We start from the raw sequence: 24,234 nt of genomic DNA, 5'->3' as shown, positions 1-24,234 counted from the left end.
GGTTCCTAAACGGCACTGTAACTGTAGCTCAGTGCTACCCTTGGGGAGGGATCAGATGCAGAGAGAAAACTCACCCACCCAGGTGTATGTGAAGTGATAGGACTTTTGAGAAGCTTCATTCAGATATAGAGTGTGAGAGTCTAATAGTTGCTGCCTGTGGTTTTAATTTTTTTCATTATAGCAATGAAAATGATTGACATTTAAGACTCGAACGAAATAGACTTGTTGCAACACAAGTGTTTACTGGGTGCTGAGTCCTTTTGGAGTTCTCGTGTCACTCGGTTCTCATTTCAGTCTACAAAACATCTCAACTAGTTTTAATAAATTGTTAATTCTTCAAAAATGTCTCCAACTGCTCTGGAGTTTATGACGTGTTCAGAAATCCATCAACATTGTCACCAAATGTGGTGACGATTTGTGGCATACCAAAAATATGCCATCGTCGATGACATTCAATGGCATACCATCACTAGGAGACCGAAACTGTTAACCGTTGCGCCAACTGAAGTGGCAGCAAGTTCATGTAGTGCTGTGTTTTTGCTGTTAAAAGTGGCTTTTTGTGCTTTTTCTTCTCTTTTTTTTACCAAAATGTGCATCCACAAGTACTCGAGTATCCTCTTTCAATTACAACACACATCGAACGGATTTAAACATCTGATTCCTCCAGAGATCAAGAAGCCCTTCCGTGGATGCCGTGCTGGAGCTGAGCTAAAGGCTAGAAGGTAGAGAAACAAGCCCTTCGTACCATGGGTTATCATGGGGAATGTAAACTCTCTTCCGAACAAGTGTGAGGAGCTGGTTGCTTTGGTAAACACTGATGAGGCATACCGTGTGAGTTCATATCTGCTCATGGAGAGCTGGCTGACTGACGTGATCCCCGACTTAGCTGTTAGCATCCCCTACGCGCTCGTAGCGGACGGAGAGGTGGAACCATGCGGAAAAATGAAGGGTGGTGGACTTGCTGTGCTGGTCAGCAACAAGTGGTGCCATCCCGGTCACATCACGGTCAAAAACAAGATCTGCACTCGTGATGTGGAGCTCTTGGTGGTCGGAATAAGACCATACTATCTTCCACGAGAGTTGTCCAACGTAGTCGCCATTGTTTTTTACATTCCGCCACGGGTGGACCCATCGTCAGCGTGTGACGTCATCCAGGAAGTGGCGGCGAGACCTTAGTCTGCACACCCAGAGGCGCTCATCATAATGGCAGGGGACTTCAATCATGTTGATTGAGCTCTCACTTAGGGGTTTTCACACTATATGTGAACTGTCCAACTGGACACAACAACACTCTGGACCTGTTATGTGAATTTAAGATCTGCCTACACTGCCGTGGCTCTACCCCCCCTTGGTGGGTCTGATCATAACCTCATTCAGCTAAGACCATCATATAAGCCATGCGTGATGATAAGCGTGATGAGGCTGCTTAAAGCTACTAGATCCTTTAGGCCAGGGGTGTCAAACTCATTTTCACCGAGGGCCACATCAGCATAGCAGCTGTCCTCAAAGGGCCAGATGTAACTTATACATGTAACCAAAGGTATTGAAAAATGAATGTAACTACTCCTTAATGTTAAATAACTCATTTATTTATTTATTATAACTTTTTAAAGTGACAATTACAACTGCATAGAAACATATGTTTGCTTGTTACTTCAGCATAAATCCTTTTACATTTGATTCTGTCAGGTTAAGTTATATGGACAGTGTTTAAGTCCTAATGTATAGTTGCCCAATCCAATATTTCAATTTCAATTCCACCTAGATATGAACAAATACACATCACTTTTTTTTTTTCATTTTAAGAAATTAAAAACTTTTATGCTCTCACGGGCCACATAAAATGACATGGAGGGGCACATTTGGCCCCCGGGCCTTGAGTTTAACACATGTGCTTTAGGCAGTGGACTCCTGAGACAGCAGGCATGCTGAGGGACTGTTTTGAATCTACTAACTGGGACTTGCTGGTGGGAGACAGTGACAGTGACATCGATCAGGCTGTGGTGTGTGTCACTGATTACATCCACTTCTGTACAGATGTGGCAGTGCCTCTGAAAAAAGTTCGCTGCTTTCCCAATAACAAGCCGTGGATTAAGAGCAGGAAGCACCTGTTAAATCTGAAGAAGCAGGCCTTTAAGGCTGGTGATCGGCACAAAGCGAGGGTGGCTCAACATGATCTGAGAAGAGCCATAAGGCGCGCTAGGAGGGAGTACAAATCTGGGCTTGAGAGGAAGCTGCAGAATAGGAACACTCGGGAGGTATGGAGCGGCATGAGAGCCATTATTGGCTTTAAGGAGAGGGGATGGACTGTGCCTGGTGATGTGGCCATGGCAGATGACTTCAACCATTTTTATAATAGGTTTGACTCAGTACACGCTCAGCCATGCCCAACCATCAGTGGCTCCTACACCTCTGCGGCTGTGACCAGCTCTTCTCATCCACCCATCAACGGCTCTTCCACCTCTGCTGCTGCTGTTACTTGCACCTCCACTCAACCCAGCAGCGGTTTTCCCATCTATGGTGCTGTGACTGGCTCCTCGTTACCATCTAGCGGCAGCTCCTCCATCTTTGAAGCTGTGTCCGGCTCCTCTTCTCCACCTGGTAGTGGCGCCTGCTCCAGCTCGAGCTCCAGCCCTGATGCTGTGCCACCAATAAGTGTAGAAGAGGTGTGCATAGAGATCAGGAGGCTCAATGGTTGGAAATCTGCTGGTCCTGACGCAGTATCACCACGGTTGCTAAAAGATTGTGCGTCAGAGCTGGCGGTGCCTCTTCAAACCATCTTTAACAGGAGTCTTCAGACAGGATGTGTCCCTGGCTTGTGGAAGACCTCCTTGTCCCAGTGCCCATGGTGACAAGGCCTGCAGGGATGAAGGACTATAGACTAGTTGCCCTGACATCTGTCATAATGAAGACTTTTAAGAGGCAGCTACTCTGGAGGCTCAAACCCCAGGTGGAGGGGGCGCTGGACCCCCTTCAGTTTGCCTATCAGGACAGTATGGGAGTGGAGGATGCATTCCTGTATATGGTCCATAGGGTGCTCTCCTTTCTGGAAGGGGCTGGCAGATATGCGAGGGTGGTGTTTTTCAACTTCTCAAGTGCCTTTGTTACAGTCCAGCCTCAGCTGCTGAAGGGGAAGCTCGAGAGGATGGGAGTTGATCCAGTTTTTGTGAACTGGATCCACAACTATCTGACTCTAAGGTCACAGTTTGTCCGAATGGGTGACTGTGTATGTGGGAAATTGATGAGCAACACCGGAGCACCACAGGGAACTGTACTATCGCCTTTTCTCTTCACACTCTACACTGCTGACTTTAATTATGCATCTGCAGCTTGTCATGTCCAGAAGTATTCGGACGACAGTGCTATTGTGGCGTGTGTAAAGGGAGGGGATGAGAGTGAGTACAGGGAGCTCATCACCAGATTCACCTCCTGGAGCAGGGACAATGGTCTTGTGCTGAACACCTGAAAGACCAAGGAGATGATCATTGACTTTACTAGGAAGTCCTCCCACCAACCAGTGATCATCGATGGAGGGAGAATCGAGGTGGTTGACTCTTATAAGTATTTAGGTGTGCACCTTGACCACAAACTGGACTGGTCAGAGCAGGCTCAGGCTCTGTATAAGATAGGGCAGCAGGATAGGCTGTTCTTCCTGAGAAAGCTGAGGTCCTTTGATGTGTGTACTGACATGTTGCTCCTCTTTTATCAGTCGGTTGTGGCGAGTTCTGTCTTCTATGGGGTTATATGCTGGGGTGGCAGTATGACCACAACGGATTGCACTCGATTGGACAAACTGATAAAGAGATGTGCATCTGTGATTGGGAGGAGGGTGGACTCTCTGGGATCTGTGCTGCAGAAGAGAATGAGGGCTTTGACTCAGAGCATCCTGGACAATCCCAGACATCCCTTGCAGAACACAATGTCTGGTCAGAGGAGCTCACGGAGTAATAGGCTCCTTTCACTGCGCTGCAGGACAGAACGCTTCAAAAACTCATTTGTCCCTGCAGCTATCAGGCTGTTTAATGAACCTGCCTGATATGAACTGATATTTTATTTTATGAACTGTCATTTTATTGTAATTTATTGTGTGTGGTTGTGTGTGTTTTGCTGCCGGACACCTGAATTTCTCCATTTGGGAATATCTCCATCTATCTATCTATCTGTCTATAGAAATGTGTTGCAGCCTGCTAATTACAATATTTTATTAAATGAATTTAAATAACTGGAATTAATGAGCAATAAAGTAACTAGACTGTTGGAGATTTTGGACATTTTTAATAATAAAAATAATGGATTATTATTATTATTATAGACATTTTTCTGGAACTTTGGAGTTCAAATTCACTCACCTGTGCCTCACATTAGACTGAACACCTTATCCGCGGTCTTAAATCCATCCCATCAGTCTTCATTAAGAGTTTTTCCTGGGAAAACTGGCGTCACTGTCAGAATTGAAGAGCACATTGGACACAGCTTAACAAGCTCTGGACATCCTGCTGGGTTCTAGCAGCAGCCAATTTAGCTCTTCTCCACTTTCATATGCATCTCTCCTGCCCAAGTCTTTAGGGTCCTTTAAAGCAGTGTTTTTCAACCAGTGTGCCGCGGGAGATGGTCAAGTGCGCCGTGGAGAAATTGCCCTCATTCACTGATCTAAAAACATTTCCCATCTCCAGGAAATCAGCTCTGTGTTCATCCAAACAGGCCCTGATAAAACACTGAGTAGTTAGGAATATAAAAGATCTTAAAATTACTTTTTCTTTGTGTTTATTTAATTCTATTAAAGACATTTTGATAAGAATCACGGTGCCGCGATTTAGCTGCAGCTATAACTGTGTAAGGAAAAGTCCCGTCCCTTTAACTGTCTCCGCCAATCATTCTTGAAGGCTTGATCACATGTCATCAGTCTGACCAATCAGAAGTGGTTATAGTCTTCACTTCCTTGTTCTTAATTCTGCCTATAAAGTCTCTCAGTTCTAACAAAAATACCATCTCTTAGAAAAAAAAATTTTCTGCCACAAGTATCACAAAAATCCACTAGATTGCGCGAAAGGGGGGGGGGCTGTCGATCAATACAGACCAAGAATTTCTGTTTTTTTTTTTTTTTTGGATGCTGGTGTGCCGCAGGATTTTTGTCAAGGTTAAAGTGTGCCGTGGCTCAGAAAAGGTTGAAAAACACTGCTTTAAAGGGACCATAGAAATCCTCCTGGGGAGTTCTCCTCCAGGTTTGTACTTTTGCTGGACACGTTTCAATGACAACAAATTTAAATCCATTTTTAAGAGTAGGTCACCCCCCCACTAGCACACACACACAACACCTCACTGCACACCTGCTTTGAGCTTCATGTCGTCTAAACTTTCTCTGTCCTCCCTGAATGTGATATCGTTAACTCTGTGACAGACTTGTTCCTGTGTCTCAGACCACATTTTGTATTTGACCTGTTCTGGTTGGGCTCAGTTCTTAGGTTTTCAGCCATCTTGAGTTTTTTGAGGAGGACCTGCTCATCCAGAGCCAGCAGCACAGGCCCTCTGCAGGGACTGTTCCCCCTGGGCTCTCTTTATTGCGTTCCTCTCCATAACATGTAGAGATCTTTCTCAGCCCAGTCGGTTTGCTCTGGGGGAGTCACCGGGAAACCCCTCTTTAGGGCTTTTCTGAAGAGGCAGCTCATTCAGCTTCAGACATGCTGCAGGAATTTTCATATCTAGCCGATTCATTCTCACTTCACTGGCTCCCAGTTGATTCTAGAATCAAGTTCCAAATCCTCCTGCTTACCCATAAGGTCTTACATGGTATGGTCCCGTCCTATATTACTGTAAAGACCTCATAGTCCCTTACCAACCAATCAGAACACTTCGCTCCCAAAATGCAGGACTGCTTGTGGTTCCTAGAATTAGTAAAAGTACGGTTGGAGGTAGAGCGTTTAGCCACCAAGCCCCTGTTTTATGGAATAAACTCCCAGCTCATGGAAGAGAGGCCGACTCAGTTTCTACATTCAAAGTTAGACTGAAAACATTCCTCTTTGGACAGGCTTATTGTCAGACTAGCTAGTATTCAGAGATTATTTAACTTAATGTTAAAATGTTTAAATTAAACTTAATAACAATAACAATTTGTCTTTAGTAGGCTGCTAGAAGTTGAAGCTGGGGTAACTATGGTGCTCTGGGGTTCTGTCCTCTTTTCTCTTCTACTTCTCCCCTTCCTCTCTTCTCTATTCTTGATCATTATTCATCATTTAGTTCTCCATGCCTCTAGTTGGTGCAGTGATTCATGTATTGTCCCTCTTTCCCACTCCCGCTTCCAGATTCCAGTTGGTTCATCCGTGCTCCTGTACCTGACCGTTTACCTCGCCTTTGCTCCTGCTCCTACACCTGGCTGTGGATCCTGTCTCTGGCTTGTCTCGCGCCCCCGACTGTCCCCCCAACGTCATCTGGATGAAGCTTGTCTGCTGGACTTTAAATGTGTAGTTGTTGTTGAGTTAGATAAGTTAATTCTTCTCTATGAGTTCTGGTAAATCACTTGTCCGTCCTGGGGGAGGATCCCTCCTTCATGTGGACACCCCTGAGGTTTCTTCTTTTTTTCCGGATTCCGTTTTTTTTAGGAATTTTTCCTTACCACAAAGGGGGGTCTAAGGGCAGGGATGCCCAGTTTAGTTTAGTCTGTTTAGTTAAAGTTAAGTATTATCCCATTGAATTCTATGCATTTATCATCCTTTTTGATTGTATGTTTATCTTACAATTACCGGTACAAAGCCCACTGAGACGACTGTTGTTGTGAATTTGGGCTATAGAAATAAAATTGAATTGAATTGACTTTAGGAAGTCTCTGGGAGGTTCTTTGAACAACCTATTTTTCTCTTAGGGGTCTCCAGGATGTTCTTTTTGAGAACCAGATCAGATCTTTTTTTGCTCCTAAGCTGTGAAACCTGAAATGGGTTTACTGTCTTTACAGTCGCAACTCTCCTCCAGGTCCTGTCCTCCCTTCTAGGCCAGTTCCTTAACAACATTTAGGAATTATTCCTGTTTTTGGGAATGGGTTTTGGAGGAGGGGACCTAAGGATTTGGTTTTGTTTTAGTTTTGTTAGCATTGGACCCAGGTTCTTAATTTCCATCATGTTTATTTGTTAGGACTTCTGTCAGCGGTCTCCTGCAGGTAGTGACAGAGAGCCAGAAGGATTTTATTTCCAGGTTGTTGGTGAGGGTTCCCTGATCTGCACTGTGACTTAAGTTGGTTTTGAATCCCCATGTTTTCCCCTCTGTCATCTTTGATCCTCCTTTCAAGGCCGTATCTCATCTCTGCGGTTGAGCTTCCAGATCACTGCTCCCTAGATAAACCCTAATTCTGCATCTATCTTCTTAGACTGTCTGATTAGCAGTACGTCACAGAAAGGGAAGTAATCCGCGGCGGGACCCAGGAATAGAGCCCGGGAGGAGCCGGGCCACAGAGGAGAGTCTCTGCAGCCGCCATGCATGTGGTCATGGGTAATCCTCTCTTAAATAACTCCCGGCAGAAAAAGAGGGAGGGTGCTTGGGGAGCAGCGGCCAGCGTCCTCTTATCCCTTGGGCACACAGCACCAGGAGCAGAAGTGGGATTCAGCTTCAGACGCTTGCTGGATTGAAGGACTTCTTTTGACCATCATGAACTTTGCTGCCCAATTTTTCTACTCCAGCAACTTGAGCGAGCGACTTGAGCGATTGTTCTCGCCAAGGCCTGCGATTAAAGACGTCGAGGAGCGGGATCCTTTCTGGGAGAGGTGGGGAAACTGTAGATCCCTGGATCCTGCAGAGCTTCATCGTAGCACCTGTAGCCTCTGCTTTCAGAGGTAGCTGCAGTGTTCCTCTTTCCAGTTAATTACCTTGCTCAGCTCCCTCTGTGTTGTCCAGCCTTTCCTAACAAACTAAAATCCCTAGTATTGAAGTGATCAGGAAAGACTGGATGGATCCCTCCTTACCCCCTGTACAAATGGTTGCTTGCATTTGTCTCTAAAAGGAAACATAATTCTTGTGCTTGAATTCATAAAAATTACCTTTTGTGTTGACATGGAGATCAGGTTAATAAGGTGCTCCTAATGTGGAACATTAATGTTAATAAAGTCAACAGTCTGAGTGTCTTTTGTTTTTTCAAACGAGCCTAAAAAGGTGTCTTCATGGTAACAACCCATTTAAAATGTTGAGGACATTGTTGACTCAGAGTCTAAAAGGGACAGCAAGAGTCAAACATGGCTCAGTTTTCCTAAATTAACTTAAGCTTTTTCCTTAAACCAGAGGTCAGCTCCTCGTCTTCGTTTCGATTTGGCTCTTTGAAGATTCAGCGTTTTTCTTCTCCTCTTTGATGCTCGTTCCCAAATCCCTGTTTTTTTCTTCCATCACTGGATGTGGACATGTACAAAAGGACAAGTAGGGGGAGAGGGGAGGAAGGACGTCAGAGGTCAGGTTAAAGGTCTCAGTGTTGTTTGTGAGCGATCACTGGGATGTAAATAGAACAGAACTGCAGAAAGGCGTGAGACAAGGCCTCCTAGTGGAAGAGAACAGCGCCACCTGGTGGCTCTTTTCCTCATGAACCTAGCTTTTATCAGTGAATTGATTGTTATCCTTTCTCACTCTCTTTTGGGTTCTAGTTCAGACACAACCGCAGCTTGTTCTGTGGATCTTAATGGGCCTCATGGCTTCATGGCTTTTAGCTTTGGTCAACTTTTGTAACCATTTGTATCCTTTGTGGTTAAGTCCATGACTTAATCTCCTCTGGTAATCCTATTGTCTCCGACCTGTTGAGAGCCGGCTCAGGCCTCATAAATTATGCTGCAGGAGAAACATCCCTAATAGAGCATGATCCGGTTCAGAACAAAGTGAGGGGAAAATCTCTACAACGTGTATTTGAGGAGATGATCTAAATTCCTGTTGTATCACTGGAGTGCCTCCACAAACAAACATCAGAAGCTGACCTCCAAAGTGGATCTAAGGGACAGACACTGATTTGTTGGTACAACTGATGAGATGTCTCTGGTATTCTGCTAATGAAGTTGCTGCCTCAACATGAAACCCTACTTTCCGGAGACTAACAAACAACACAGGCAACCAGACAATCATTAGTCAGATAGTCCAAGTCAAGTTTCCTTTTATGGTCTTATCCCCCCTCCCCTCCTATTATCACCCTCCCACCCCCCACCCCCTCTCTCTAACATCCCTCTCTCTTCTTCCCCTCTTTCCTTTTCCGTCCGGTCCAACACCAAAGATTTTCAGACATGATTGAAATTAATAAAGTTTGGCCTCAATTACAAAAGGGGTTTATTCAGACATACCTTTAGTTTGTCTGAAGATTGATAACCCCTCTTGTTAAAGTAAAATATGTCCAACACAAGAGGCCCTCAGCTCTCATCTGCCTGCCCAGCTGTTGGACAGGACAAGTTATAAAAATATATATATAGTTTCCTTTTATGGTCATAGCATAAACTTTGGATTTATGGCATAAATTCAATAAGCTGTTCTGGTCCCTTCAGCTGCAAAACCATCAGTCTTTCTGGGCAGCAGCAGATAAACAGATGTCCAGAGACTCCAGACTTAAATAAAAAATCTGACATTTAGAGTCGAGCATCACAACAGTCTGTAAAGCCAGGAGAATTTCAGCATAAATGTCAAAAAATGAATAAAGTAGAAACTCAGGGAGATTCATGGGGAAAGAATCACCTTTTCCCACATTTCATTCAAGTTCAAACAAACAACTGACACATGAGGCGTGTATCCCAGAGGGCTGTGACTTTTGATGACATCTTGCACCTTAAAGTGTCCTGCACATCTGCAGGGGTTTAACATTTATAACATTTAGCAGATGTCCGTTGGCATGACTGTTGTGGCTGTCCAGAATCAAAGTGTCCTGGGGAAAGACACTAAACCCCACATTGATCCTGGTGGTTACAGGTTGGTGCCAGTCTTAGGCAGCAGAGCCCCCATCAGTGTGTGAATGTGTGTGTGAATGTGTGTTTGAATGGGACTGTGACTGTAACGCACTTTGGGCATTCCAAGAAGGTAGAAAAACGATTTACAAGTATACACCATTTATCACCTAAAACCCTCATTGGTTTTGTTTGAGGGAGTCAAAAAGTCTGAAAATGTGAGGCAGCTTAAAAACGGATTTGTGACGAGCTGGAGACCAAAATAAGAATCAGATATTCTGAACATGTGAAGAGTTGCAAAAAAAACAAGTAGAGACATTCATGCAATCCAAATTAAAACCGAACGCAAATTGTTTACATGTTCTTGCGTGTTATCTGAACTGATTCGGATGAAATGGATTTTACAGTGAAACATTTGCAGAATCCTCTCCCAGTTTCCTTCTAGTTTAGGTTTGTTCACCTTTTCCATCTGCTTTATTCCTCATCCTGAAGGTGGTGTGGGTGGAGTTTTGGTTTGTCCTATTGAGAGCTGTTCAGTCTATTTAATATTACTATGAACGGGCAGATTCTCAAACCCAGCCTGTGGAACTAGACAGATAAAATCCATGGGTTGGGTTTTAAGTCTTTGCTGCAGGGAAATAAATTCTAGGATTTGCTGGCGTAGGCTGAACTGCAGTCATCAAAAAACAAGAAGATATTGGATGTACATCTTCTATCACGTCTGATCAGCTTTTGTCTCCTACGTTTTAAAGCACAAAGCAGAGGTGGAGCTTCCTGAGGGAAGCATTTATCCAAAGCTGTGCCACACTTCACGAAACCCTAAAATGGTTCATCGTCCTAGCTTCCTGAAGATGATGTTTGCAGGAAAATACCCATGAGCATGCAGAGTGCATGATCCACTGGTGTCTTCTTTCAGAGACGAACTACGGCTGGGTCCCAGTCAGCCCGGAGCATCCCACAAATATGGGCCCCTCAGTAATGGCGCAGCAGGCCGCCGGTCTACTCTCATTGAACCAGAGCGTCTCAAGGACTTTGGTGAGGAAGAGCTTCTCAATGGAGATGTGAGAGTCCATGAAACCAGGATGGTGGAGGCCCCGGAGATCAAGCTCATGGATCCTCCAAAAACCAGAAGACTCAGCGAGTTCAGGACGGTTCCCAGGCCCCCGCTTCAGTACCTGCGCTTTGAAGACATCAGCGCTGCAGCGTTCAGGATCCAGTCAGGGATTCAGAAGACCCCCTGCACGGTGGGATTAAAACTACATGATCTGTCTTTAGTTAAAGCAACAGTTGTCTTTTGGATTTTGCATAAATATTCTCACAGTCCATACCACCTTAATAACTAACTAAACACTTTTTTCTGCATGCAGTACTCAAGGCTTTCCAAACAGTATGGGATGGAGATATACCTGAAGAAGGAGCACCTGCACTACACGGGCTCAGTGAAAGAGAGGGGGGTGCTGTATCTGCTCACCTCACTCACACAGGTACAGCCGATTCTCTGCTGCAACGGTCAATCTTCACTTAATCACTTCAACTTAATCTTCACTTTTCTGTCATGGTCAGAGGTTGTTTGAGGCAAAACCGCCCCTGCTTTGGTCTTTGGTTTGTGATAGCAAACTAAATGAAGGGAAGGGGGGATCCCACTCGTTTACAAGGACATAGAGGGGAACAGAAACCCTGCAAGTCTTTAGCAACACTTTGGAGACTGAGATTAGATAAAATAATGTGAGAAATTTGCAACTTATCTAAGGAGAGAAATCTGACATCATAAAGATGTGATGAAGATGTGAATATCACGAGTCTGAGTTTCCCGGAGTTTGTCAATTCAGTTGTAGAATTTGCTGTGTTTTTGTGTGTCTCCATGTTGGTTACACACCTTCTCATCCAGACTGTTGTGTGTGATCAAAGACTGGAAAGAAGTTCATGTCCTTTCAGGAGCAGCAGAGGAAAGGAGTGATTGTGGCCTCGGACTGTAACTTCTCCATGGCCGTGGCTCATCATGCGGCGGAGCTGAAGATACCAGTGTTTGTCATCATGCCGTCGGGCTGCTCCTCGCCTCGGCTCAGAATCTACAGAGACTACGGCGCCATGGTTATCTCCTACGGTAGCACCAGCTGTGACTCCCAGAACCACGCCCGCCGTCTGGCCAAAGAGAATGGATATCTGTACCTGGAAGAGTCAGTCTCACTTTGCTCTTCAAAACAGCCGTTTCTTTTGCAAACTCTTATGCCTTCTCTCTTGATTCTGCCTGCAGAGATGAAGGCGCAGTGTACCTGGCAGGACTGGGCACTGTGGGCATGGAGATCTATGAACAAGTCCCCAAAGTGGACGCTGTGGTTGTTCCTGCAGCAGGACAATACGGCCTGCTTGCTGGCACTGCTGCAGCCATCAAACACCTCAACCCTGAGATTCTTGTTATTGTGAGTAAACATAGAAACCAGCAGGGAAACCTCAGATGTGGACATTAATGTAAGGCTTCATCTGCCAATTTGATATAAAAATGATACTTCCATCCAACATCCACACGCACTTCTTCTTTTATTTAGTCACAGGGGTACAACACAGGCCGGACAACCGAGACGGGTCACCAGACCCACACAAATTCACCCTTCAGAGAGACTTAGACACACCAAATGTATTTGTATGAGGAAGCCAGAAAAAACCCACAAATGCAGTGAGAGAACGTGCAAAATAGCTGCACGGTGAGTTGGTCACCATGAACTGTCCCCAGGTGTAAGTGTGTGTGTGTGATTGGGATTGTGTGGCCCGGCTATGGACCCCACCCTCGTCCAACAGTAGCTGGGATTTAGCAAGTTTGAAAGATGGATGGATGAAAAAGATCTTTGTCTTCCTTTACTTAAACATGAACAATTGTGGAATTTGATGAGCATATTTGCTATTCTGGATTTTCCACACAGATTGAGCATGAAGACCAGTGGTTTGTGTTTTATTATACACGGCCGTGGTGCAGGGGTAGAGTGTGTGACCTCTGTTCGGAAGGTCACAGGTTTGGTTCCCGCCTTGCCTGCCCATACGTCAGTGTCCTTGGGCAAAACCCTGAATCCCTCATTGCTCCTGGTGGTTGGTGCAAGTGTTTGGCAGAAGCCACCATTATGAATGTATCTATGTATGTGTGTGTGTGTGTGTGTATGTGTGTGTGTGTGCATGGATGAATGGAAATGTGACTGTTAAGCACCTCTGGGCCTGGGAAACCAAATTTTGAAAAAAGGTTCAAATAAGAGGTTTCAGAGCAAACTGAGTGGAATCCCAATAAATCTTAGGCCAAGGCTCAAGGTGTAGGAAGGAAGGGCCTCATTTTATGGCTCCAAGCAACCTCCTCACACCTCCCCTTTCCCACCCCCCAGGAACTCTGTCGGGTTCATGTGGAGGCAGTTGGGGTGGTCGGGCTTTGGGGCTTGTGTGGGGGCAGGTTTTGGGCATGTGGGAGGATCCCAGCTTACAGATTCTGGATATGAGGTGGTTAAAGGGTTTCTGCGGGGGCAGTGGCTGATGGCATGTGCCACCTGATGTGGGGTTCAAGGCAGAGCTGTAAGGGTCCAACAACACGACTTTCACTTCAGTGACATAAAGGCTCATTTTAGTACACAGACACAATGTAAAGATTGTCAAAGTGTATCTTCCTGAGGCATCAGGTGGACTACCCTCAGACTAGCAGTTAAGCAAAGGGATTGGCAGAGACCAGAGGCATTGAGAGAAGTGGACCACCTTAAATCAATTGTTTCACTCCTGAAGACTGCTTCTGCTACCAAAGCTGTACCCCGTTACAGCAGTATGAGTGGCACCTTCCTATTGACTTATGATTGTTGGGAGCTCTGTGTCACGTGACTCTTCTTTTTTACCCCAAATCAGAGTCAACTCTGTCATTGCTACTCACCTATGTCTACAAAACAAAAATTAATCAGCTCTGTTCACTCACTTTAACCCTTATATGGGGTTAATTTTGAAAACTCTTGCTTCACTTGAAAGTTTGTTTCCACTCATATCTTGATTTTAATCGATTTTCTTTATCACGTTTTAAATAATGATTTATGAATGTGATCTAACAAAGGTAAAGGGCAAATATCAACCAAATATACTGCTTGTAATTGGATGAGGTTAACATCTGTTGAGTATTTTAACATCAAAGTGTTTGATTATGAGGCATTAAAAACCACAACATGCAACGGGTCCACCAGACCCACAAACACTGGCTGAGTAACAACAATATGAACACCACACAAGGATTAAGCAACACAAACGCACACACACACACACACATTCACACAGGTACATTTCTCTCTAAGTCTCCTGTTTTGCTGCTCAAAAACTGGTGCTAAAGTTAACCGTAGCACAGTTACCCCCCCCCCCCCCCCCCCTGTCAGAGAAACCCCTGAAACAAACCAACTACCCCTGGCTGCAGCCTGCAGAATAGCACAACATAGTGGAATGCTGGAATGCTGAGGAATGTGAACACGCATTCCACTACGTTGACCCATTCTGCAGGCTGCAGCCAGGGCTTACTCAAACAAACAACAATGATGATGGGCTGTTCTTCTGCAGGGAACCGAACCGGAGGGTTTTCCTCTGCTGCTACAGTCTCTGAAAACAGACAGTCCAATCAAAGACCTGCACAGCAAACCCAACAAGAAGCTTTTTGGAGGTAAACATTTGTTTCCATCATCCGCAGTGCATTCTGGACTGTGGACAGTAATGTGCCTTGTCAGATCTGCAGGAGCGCTCCCTGGGAGTTCAGACCTTCCAGATTGCAAAGAAACTTGTGGATAAAGTCATCCCTGTCAGGTACTGTAAGCCCACACACACTCTGACAGGAACACTTACGCCCTTTCAGGGTCTCATTTTTGCTTCTTGCTCATTTTGTCTCAGTGAGGAGAACTCTTTGGTGGCAATGCTTCGCTTTCAAGAGTTTGAGCGCTCCACGGTGGACACAGAAGGTGCCATGGGCCTGGCAGCCATCTTAGCTGGCCATTTACCTGAGCTCAGAGGAAAGAAGTGGGTCAGATTAGTCAAAACTGCAGGCGCCCCCCTTTGTTCCTGTTTCAGTTCACTTGAACCCCCTCATGCTGCAGGGTTGTCGTGGTGGTGAGCAGTGCTAACATGGAGCCAGAGCTGCTGAGGCAGTGTGTGGACCGGGCGCTGGTGTTGGACGACAGAGTCACAAAGTTCTCGGTGCAGCTGGGCGAGTGGCCGGGCGACATGGCCAAACTGCTGGATGTCCTGTCTCGAGAGGACGTCAGGTAGACTTCATCTCAGTCTGAATGTTTCCTGTTGCAACCTTTGACTCTCTTCTCTTTGTTTCTCAGACTGCTGGATGTCTGCCATCGCAGGCATGGCGACAAATCCAACCTCTTCCAGGCAAAGGTCGGTTTAGAACATCGTCTTTCTCCTAATTCTTTGTCCCTCTGCTCCAGTCAGCTAACTTTACCAAGAACCTCTCGTCGTGTAATTAAAAAGCCTAAACTGCCAAAGGGAAAATAACGGAACTACTCATGGTTATGTGGACGTTATTGTTGTGAAAACCTTCAAATAGCAAGAAGAATGTTTCCACCAGCTGAGTCCAGCATGGCGGGCAGAGACTTCTAGTGTCAAATTTAACAATGACATTGAGAGAATGAGAAGTCGTCATCTCAGAAGAAGCAGACACACTTCCAGCTCTGACCTGTTTGCTGGGTGGTTTTCTGAATGTTTAACTTCAGGATTGAAGAACATTTAAAACTAAAAGTGGGAGGAGCCCTGTCCAGTTTACAAAGTAACCACTAGGGGACCAAGTCCACCAATTTGCCAGAGGCTCCGTTCTCTACGGCGAAAAATGTCAAAGGTTCACAACCAAACCTTGAAGCTTGTAAAACTTACTAAGAGGTAAAGTTTGGCATGTTGTTCAGGGGCTTCATTTTTAAAAGGTTAGCTGAACTTCCACTGAAGCTAAACCCAAAACAAAACAGCTGGCTTTACTGATATAAGGCAGGAGGCCTGATTCTTCAAAACGTCAGTTTGAATTCACACACACTACTACAGAGGTTGTTTAACAGCAGAGAACCTGGGCTGTGTTTGTGTTCTACAGGTGGAGTGTGTGGTGGAAACCAGGGACAGGACACAAAGTGCTCAACTGAGGAAGACGCTAAACGAGCGCTACCCTTCCATTTGCTGGCTGGACCGGTGAACCTGGCAAAGCTGAAACCTGAACATCCTGCAGAGTCTAAATGTATCAAGAAGCATGAGCTTGGTGCTGCAGCACATAAACAGAAAAGCTGCAGATTAGAAGTCAGATTCATGCTCTCATAGCAAGCTGTTCTATCGCAGCAGTTGTTTTTCTCCATGCCACCTTGATTAGTGGGGGGCCTTAACCTCATCCAGAGTATTGCATGCAACTCAGCTTGTTTACAGGCGCAGTGTTGCAGCGAACTGCAGATCCTGTAAAAAACAAAAACAAAGCAGACATCTTCTACCGCTCATTTGTTTCTTCTTCCAAGGAGCCCGATTCGCTCCTCAGACTTTCTTTGGGCCCTTTAAAGTTCTCCTGCAAACTGTTTCACTCGCTCAGAAGTTTTGGTTTGGATCCTGGTTTTGGTGAAGTCACTCAAACACAGAATAACCCTTGGGACCAGAGATGCAGCCTTTGCGTCTCTGCATGCACTTTGTCTCTGCAAATGCTTTTTATCAGTCAGCAAAACGCGTCCTTATAGATTGAATGTACACCTGCCACTGCACCAACCAACCACCTCCACGTGTTGACTGAGTTCTTCACAGATGAGACACTTTAGTAGGGTTCTCTCATGAATGTTTCTAAATAAGTTTGTTCTTTCATTACTGTACATATTGTGTACATTTCTTCTTGTGTGGCAGAAATGTGTTGAGTGAATAAAAGAGAGAAAAAAGTTGTTTCCGAGGCAGCTGCTGTGTGGAAACCAGGGGGAAAGTGGCAGAGAAAGTGGGGACAAGACGCGTCTTCCAAATCCGGTCCTGCCGAACAGAGATGGAGGTGGGGGTTGAGTGGGCGGGTTAAGACGACTTAATGCTCTTAGGTTTTTAAGCAGAGGACGTGGTGACCCAGCGCCGACACACAGCTCACCCGCAAGACACGCACACAATCACGTTCAAAGACGCACTCCAAGAAAAATGGAGCTTTTGGTGTTTTAGCGAGTTCTGGTAGCATTTTTATGATGATGGAAAACACAAAGAAGATTCAGACTGAAACTTCATTTCTTTATTCAAATCATTGTGAATCGGGAGTAGAAGGAAAAATGCAGTTTGAAAAAGCTTGTAGTTGTTACCTACAAACTACAATCTGATGCATCCTCTCACAGACAAATAGATCCATGAATGTCTGTTTTCCTCGTCTGAGCTGGAATCTGGCTTGTGAGGCTGTAAGCTAGCGGGAGAGCGTGTAAACAAAGGGATGATGGGAAACTGCATCAGGCTTACTCCAAGCCAACTGTGTTGTTCACACGCTGTATTCTTTAGTTGGTCATTTCAGAAGATAGAACAGAAACTGAATGTTTTCCTGTAAAAGCAGAGAACTGCACAGGAAGCAGAACATGAACAGAACCACAAAGAACCAACGGAAGAAGAGGTTTCAAATGTGAAGAAGAAAGCAGGGAAACTGTTTTTGAGGCTGAAATCTGTGGCATCAGGATACGAGGATGTGATGCCGTCCAGCAGCTGTCATTCCATCGTCATGCCTCTGCTCCAGAAGTTCCTGAGGTTCCTACAGACTTCTTCATAGTAGAGGGTTCTCTGAAGCGTTCTCACACAGCGGTTCAGCTAAAAGCGTACATTTCCTGACACACAAACACAACACAACCAATCGGGCTGGATTTGAGACGTGAAAGATTAAAGAACTGGAGGAAAAGCTTTGAATGGACTTTTAAGAAAATGTGAAGAATTTCAGCAACGCCCAAACAAGTGTTGCTAAAACGATGATCCGTCTCAGCTGCTAATGTTTCTGCAAACCCCCCCCCCCCCCAGAGGTGGTCGGCGTCCTGCTGGGTCTTGGTGGAGCTGCTGGCAGGGCTGCAGAGTCCTTCCATGACAGATCTGCCTCCAAAGGCATTTTTGTCATGACGCCTTCACCTTCTTCAGAAGACAGGCGAGTACGAAAGCCTTGATGGAGTTCCTCAGAGACCTGTTTGGAGTCCTTTCCTGTTTCACATCAGAAAACGAGGGCTTTGAACTTTTAAATTGAACTGTGTTCATCAGACACGACTCTTGGAGGCCAGCTTCCCTGTGACCTCGGTAAACCAGAGTGGTTTCAGGAGAATAAAGACGACTCGGTTCTTTTTAATTCTCTTTATTGGTAGAACTGCTGAGACATTAAGGCTTCAGGCATTAGATCTGAACACTAGAGGAGTTTTGCTCCTGCTGCTGGACGTTAAGACCCAGAAAACTCTGTGGACTTCCCCAATATTGATCACAGAAAAGGTCATCAGAGTACAAGTTTACCCGAATAATCTGCTGCGCGCAGAAGCCCCTGGAATGTAGCGGGGTCAAAGGGCAAGCACAGTTTCAAACTGAGCAGTGCTCCTTCAATCCAGAGGGGGGGCTCAGCGCTGTTTGGGCCGCTGTGGGTTGTACTTGAGCAGCAGGCCGAGGGAGGCAAAGCCGAACAAGAAGGTCTGGACAAACCACAGGCATCGAACCCCCGAGTTGCTGATTCCTTTGTTACTGTGTGGAGACCAAAAGGTGTTTGTGGTGACCTGCTGTGCAGTAGAGACTGACTCATTGGTGGAGGATCGGTTGGGTGGGACCGTAGCGCCCCCTCATGGACACTTACCTGCAGACTCTCAGTGAGACGATGGCCTCAAAGACATGAATAGCAAAGGCTGCCCACCACCTGAGACAGGAGCACAGGCACTCAGCATCCTCTCCATGTTAAAGCCACAACAGAAATGGTTTCTTCCTGTCTGTAGAGATTACAGCTTTGACGCCTAAAAAAGGCCGTCATCACACTCTGATGGGCACTTTGTGCCGGCTCTGCACTCGCTGGATCCATCAAAGGCCACTTGAAGGAAAGTTTGTTCTGTAAAGAAATCATCTGTGGACTGAAGCCCCTTTTCTCTCTAAAGGTTTTAGACCCAAAAGACTGCTGGGCCTGGATGGAGCTGCTTTCAGGTTCATGAAGGAAGATGGAGAGTGTGATGAAGACAGTAGCCGCGGTTACATGGGCAAAATATCTGGATCGGATCAATGGTCGGATTAGAGTTCAACCGTGTCCATGGGCCCAGAAAAACCTTTTTCCGATTATAACGAACGTCTACATGGGTCAAACTTTCGGTTGGAATAAATGTGCAGTCCTCTTTAAAATACCGGAAGAGGTATGAGCCCCGCTGTTAACAAGATGAGCTGCCACATACATAGATATCTGGCAGCTCCGTAATATACGAGACGATCTTCTAAACGTGCTTTTGTTAATGTTACGGTTATTATGAAGCGCCTGTTTGCTCATCATTTTATTTTTAATCCGTGTGGTCAGTGCTTTTTCTGTGGAAGAACGGAGCTGGAAGAAGCCAGGAGAAGACGGACACGCGCTAACAACATTTAGCCTTGGACGAACATAAAATCCAGGCAGGAAATGCTGCAATCTGCATCTTGGCTGCACGTAAATATCTGGAATAACATCAGCCTTTATTTTGTTGGGACACGTCAAGAAACACAAATCCACGTGATTGTTTGAACAGTTTCTAAGGACTGAGCGACATTTCTGCTTTGAAAAGTTCGCACACCGCCCCAAAGCCGCTGTGTGCGCTGACGGTCTGAGCTCTGCCCGAGCAGCCGCTAACCCACAGCGGAGGGACGGATCGCAGTCTGAATTCTCCAGCACATAACAAAACAACAAAACGCACACGTAACAAAGCATCCTCCCTCCCCTCAAACACAAAGCTATAAGTCCGGCTGCTCTGCTCAGAGATGCAGGGTCCAGATGTTACGGGGCACGAAGCGCTCCTCCCCGGCATCCCCTTTGCAAGGGCGGGGCGAGGACAGGGCGAGGGCGGGCCGGGGGCGGAGCGGCGCTTCACACCGGGCGTCCGCAGAGCAGCCGGTCGGTCCTGTTTGAGCTCCAAAGCTCTCTGGAGCGAAACATCCGTCTATGCATGACGTTAAACCAGAGCAGTAGTGACCCATGATCAGAATGAACCGTTTACATGAACAACGATCGGATCAACAATCGGCATAACCCACCTATCTCTATCGGAAAGAAATTTTGATCCGAATGAGTCTGATGGGGGCAGAGTATTCTGAACGGCGTGTTTACATGACGCGTTTTCCTTCCAATCAGGCGTTCATTCCGATTACTTTTGTCCATGTAAACACAGCTAGTGTTGTGTGATGAAGACCACATGCTGCTTCTCCATCAGACATGGATGGAACTGTGAGATCTAAAAGCTGAGAACCGCCTCACTAGACCCCAGAACTGCGTTTGAACACAAATGAGGCAAAACCAGGAAAAACCGTCAAACTCATTGGTTGTTTTCTGCAGAAACATGCGTCACAGTGGAGGAATCCTAACCAGCTGCTCTCTGCTGTGTTGACTTTGCTCACTGAGGTCTGAGCCCTTTGTTCCCGCTCCGACACCCCCACCCCTTACTCATCTCAGCTGAACTCTGGACTTGGACCGAACCATTACAAAACCTGGATTCTTCTCTGGTGTCAATGTGGTCTAAAGGATCGTGGCGTCGATGCACGACCCACTTCATGACTAACCTCACATTTACCATGAATGCATGAGCGCTGTAGAGGAGGCCAAATCACCACAACACCTCCACTGTGCTTCACTGCCTATGCAGGGGGTTGGTGCTGAAATGCTCCATTAGATTTTTGCTAGTCGGGGGTTTAGGAATAAGGACATCCGCCCAATCTGATAAAGCCAACCTGCTAAAAATATGCAGATTCAGGACAGAAAATTCTCGATCTGCCAGTCACATGCCATCCTGCCACACTCGCCACACTGACAGCAGCCATGCGGGGCGGCACTCACCCTTTATGCATCAGCCCCGCATAGTTATCCACCAGGTGTCTGCAGAAGCTGCCAAACACTCCCAGAGACTGGAGCGGAATCTTTTCTGGAGCAAACACCATCAACTGCAAACGACAACAGTAGTTCAGCGTTATTCAACATGAACGGCAGCTGTGGCGAGTTTCACCTCCACAGGCAGGTTCAGAGGAAGATGGGCTGTTATTAACCCCTGACAGTTCCATGACTGTCCACTAGGACTCCCTGTTATTAACCCCTGACAGTTCCATGACTGTCCACTAGGACTCCCACGCAGAAAAACGTCCTCAGGATCCAATAAATCCTGTGGATCCGTGCAGAATGAGGCTGTGAAGGAATTCTGTCATGCTTTGAAATCAGGCGGCAGCAGCTGATTGTGCTTCCAAAGACATCCTTGTTGTGAGGAAGGAAATGAAAATGTGTGGTTTGAAGGACCGGTTCTGCTCCTGACCGGGTCATGACTCATCTTTGGTCACATGAACATGAAGCCATCATTTCAGCTTTTCTTCAGAGCTCTTTTTTTTTTGCACACAAACGGATACCTGCTGCTCCATTTGAGGGTCGCTTTGGTTTGGTTTCCGTCCAGAACCGAGCCTCAAAATAATCAGAGAGATACCGACGCCTTGCACCTCTGGCGTGAAAAGAAACTTAAATGCTGTTCCACATTCATGCACAAAAAAATACGACAAAACCAAAGGAAAAGCGGATAAAGCTTCAAGAAACTAAAATATGAAAAAAGCAGCCAGACATTTAGAACAAAGAAAGCAGTAAAGCTGAGGGTGGATGCAGCTGCCTGCAGGGGGCTTTTGGGTGTTTGATTCTTTTTCTAACCCTTGTGCTATCTTGTGGGGTCAAGATGACCCCACTCCCAACGTTAATGTATGGGAGTTGGGTCATCTAGACCCACTAAACAGTGCTCTGAACCTTTTTTCTTCACTGATTTGTGATCTTCACTGGTGTCCATGGATTACATGAAATCTTTCCACCTTTATCCACCTTTGTCATGGTAGGGAGAACACGTCAATGGAAGGGGGGGTCATTTTGACCCCCATAAGATAGCACAAAGGTTAAAACAGCTGAAGAATCTTCTGCCAACACCAAACTGCTGCTGCTTTGGACTCTCCAAGAGGGGGATTGTGGGCCGCTTGTGCGCTGATCCAAGTCCAGCTGTTCTAGGACTTGAAGCTGGTGTTTGGAGCCAACCCCGGGACCCCCCCCCCCAACCCGAAGACTGGGACATTACTGAAGAAGACTACAGAAGACTGTTCTCCCCGTCAGCAGTTGGTCGACACCACCAGAGACATTTTTGCTTTTCGCCGACATTTTTTTTGCTTCCATGAAGACCCCCCCCCCAAACACATTCTTATTCCTGCTGTTGGGACTTTCTGCAGCCCACTTTGCTGACGGGAGCAGAGCGGGACTCTGACCTCCGGCTCAGATAAGCTGCGGTAATGACCTCGGTGGCTGAAGGTCAAACCAAAAGCTAACTCCTACGCCGCGTTTTAGCCTTAGACGGTTTTCACAAGCTACAAATTCATAATTTGATTTTTTTGTTGAACCCTACTTACTAACAGGACCATGACTTTCCTAAATATGTGTGCATTATTTCACTGTAACATAATGATTTCCGTTTCAAAACAGAGATCTGAGCATAACTACCTAAATAACCAGCAGTAGGGGGTTTCATATTTCAGTATTTGCTCCATTTTCCTGATCTTCTCCGTTTCTTTATGCTCCCTGAAGCTAAAACCTGCTTATGTTCATTCTAACCCAATGCAGACAAACGACACAATGACAGCAGCATTATGATGAATAATAAATGAACTATTATTCCTGCTGTCATGTTGTGGTGACGGTGGAACATTCTGTTACTACAGTTTACTGTCCTGATGAGTTTTAAATACTTTCTGACATACTTCCTACAAACTCTTAGGTTTTTTCAATCCAATCTAAATGATGATACAGTCACTGCCGGGACGTACGTGTATCATACAGACGTATGTCCCGGCAGAGACTGCTCTGTGGTCCTTTAGTTGTGGAATAAGACCGACCGGGTCGGAACTTTACGACATTCCTCTCGACCCAAGCAGAGACCAGAGCCGAACCAGAGCCGAACCAGAACTCACAGTGAAATACGCGACGGACAGCGAGACGGTGACCATCCAGAACAGGCTGGTTCTCCTGAAAAAGGCGCTTCCGTCGGCTCCCGCCATCGCTGCTCGCGCCGGTGCCTCCGCCAAATGTGACCGTGCGGGCACAGCGGAAGGACGGAACCATGCGGCCCGACCCCGAGGCGAAGAGGGGAGGTTCCGGTCCGTTCCTCACCGGGAGGCTGGTGTGAGCTCTCCCGACAGCGAGGTTGACGAACGACTCCTCTGCTGCGGTTTTCATTAAACATACGACTTCCCGTGAAGAGTGTCGCTCATATAATAACAGGGAAAAACTCACAAATGCCTTAAAATCAAAGAGAAACCAGAAACTACAGAAACATGTAAACTATCATCCTATGCCATACAATCAAACAGAAAGTCTAGTCAAGTTTTTCGAAGCAGAAATAAAAAATACAGAACAAATTATTTAAAATTAAGTTGAGTAATTTATTAAAAAATATCAAAACTATTGTTATTTTGAATTGTTTTTTGCCTTTTTTTATTTTGTTTTTTCTGTATGCGCATTTCTAACGTTTGTTCACCCTAACTTGGTTTGTATATGAGCATTTAAAAGAAAACGACACACACGAAGGACCTATTGCTATTGTTTGGTTTTATATGTGTGTTTGATATTTGCAATTGTTTCTTTATTGTATAACTGAATGTGAATTTCTGTAAATTGAAAAATGTGCACTAAAGTTTAGTGGAAAAAATTGTTTAAAATTCCAGCTATACCCAAAAACAAAAGAAATACATTATAACATTTTTAACTAGATATATCCATCTAACTACTTAGGAGATTCCATGTGGAATATGACAGTTGTCCTTCTTTCTGTGACTCCCACATGGAAACTACCAGACGTCTTCTCTTTCATTGTTCGTCCTCTGGAAACATCTGTCCTGAATTCCAACTACAGATCAAGCGGACTTTGGACAACGTCCTCCTCACACACAGACTGTGCCTTAAACAATGTATGGTTATGTCCATTTTTGTTATTCGGGTTTCAAAATGGAAAGAAAAATACAGCCTAACTTCATTATATTTAGAAAATTATTTAAATGTTTTAATGTAACACCTGAAGTGGCTGATCTCCAACCTCTTTTCCTGAAACTGAGATTGTTAAAATAAAGGTTTCTGTGACTTTAAGGAAACTCAAAAGATGAAGAAAAAAATCCTTATTTCCTTCTTGGAATC

At 45.5% G+C, this 24,234-nt stretch overlaps 2 protein-coding genes across 2 annotated transcripts; one reads left to right on the top strand and one right to left on the bottom strand.

Annotated features, from left to right (window-relative positions):
* Positions 1-7,413: 7,413 nt before the first annotated feature.
* On the top strand, positions 7,414-16,352 carry LOC101155376 (L-threonine ammonia-lyase). The gene is made up of 11 exons (XM_004076874.5): positions 7,414-7,748; positions 10,801-11,128; positions 11,252-11,368; positions 11,820-12,061; positions 12,139-12,304; positions 14,445-14,544; positions 14,609-14,684; positions 14,769-14,894; positions 14,972-15,139; positions 15,206-15,263; positions 15,964-16,352. Exons 1-11 carry the CDS (start codon positions 7,633-7,635, stop codon positions 16,060-16,062), a joined length of 1,596 nt encoding a protein of 531 aa, XP_004076922.1. The 5' UTR covers positions 7,414-7,632; the 3' UTR covers positions 16,063-16,352.
* Positions 16,353-18,173: 1,821 nt separating this feature from the next.
* tmem254 (transmembrane protein 254) lies at positions 18,174-23,212 on the bottom strand. Its single transcript, XM_004076864.5, has 4 exons — positions 23,016-23,212; positions 20,875-20,978; positions 18,673-18,732; positions 18,174-18,563 (listed from the first exon to the last, which is right to left on the bottom strand). Exons 1-4 carry the CDS (start codon positions 23,100-23,102, stop codon positions 18,443-18,445), a joined length of 372 nt encoding a protein of 123 aa, XP_004076912.1. The 5' UTR covers positions 23,103-23,212; the 3' UTR covers positions 18,174-18,442.
* Positions 23,213-24,234: the final 1,022 nt, after the last annotated feature.

The sequence above is a fragment of the Oryzias latipes genome, chromosome 15 (assembly GCF_053564925.1).
Source record: "Oryzias latipes strain Hd-rR chromosome 15, Olatipes_Hd-rR_3.1".
NCBI classification, from domain to species: domain Eukaryota; kingdom Metazoa; phylum Chordata; class Actinopteri; order Beloniformes; family Adrianichthyidae; genus Oryzias; species Oryzias latipes.
This window is presented reverse-complemented; position numbering and strand designations above follow the sequence as displayed.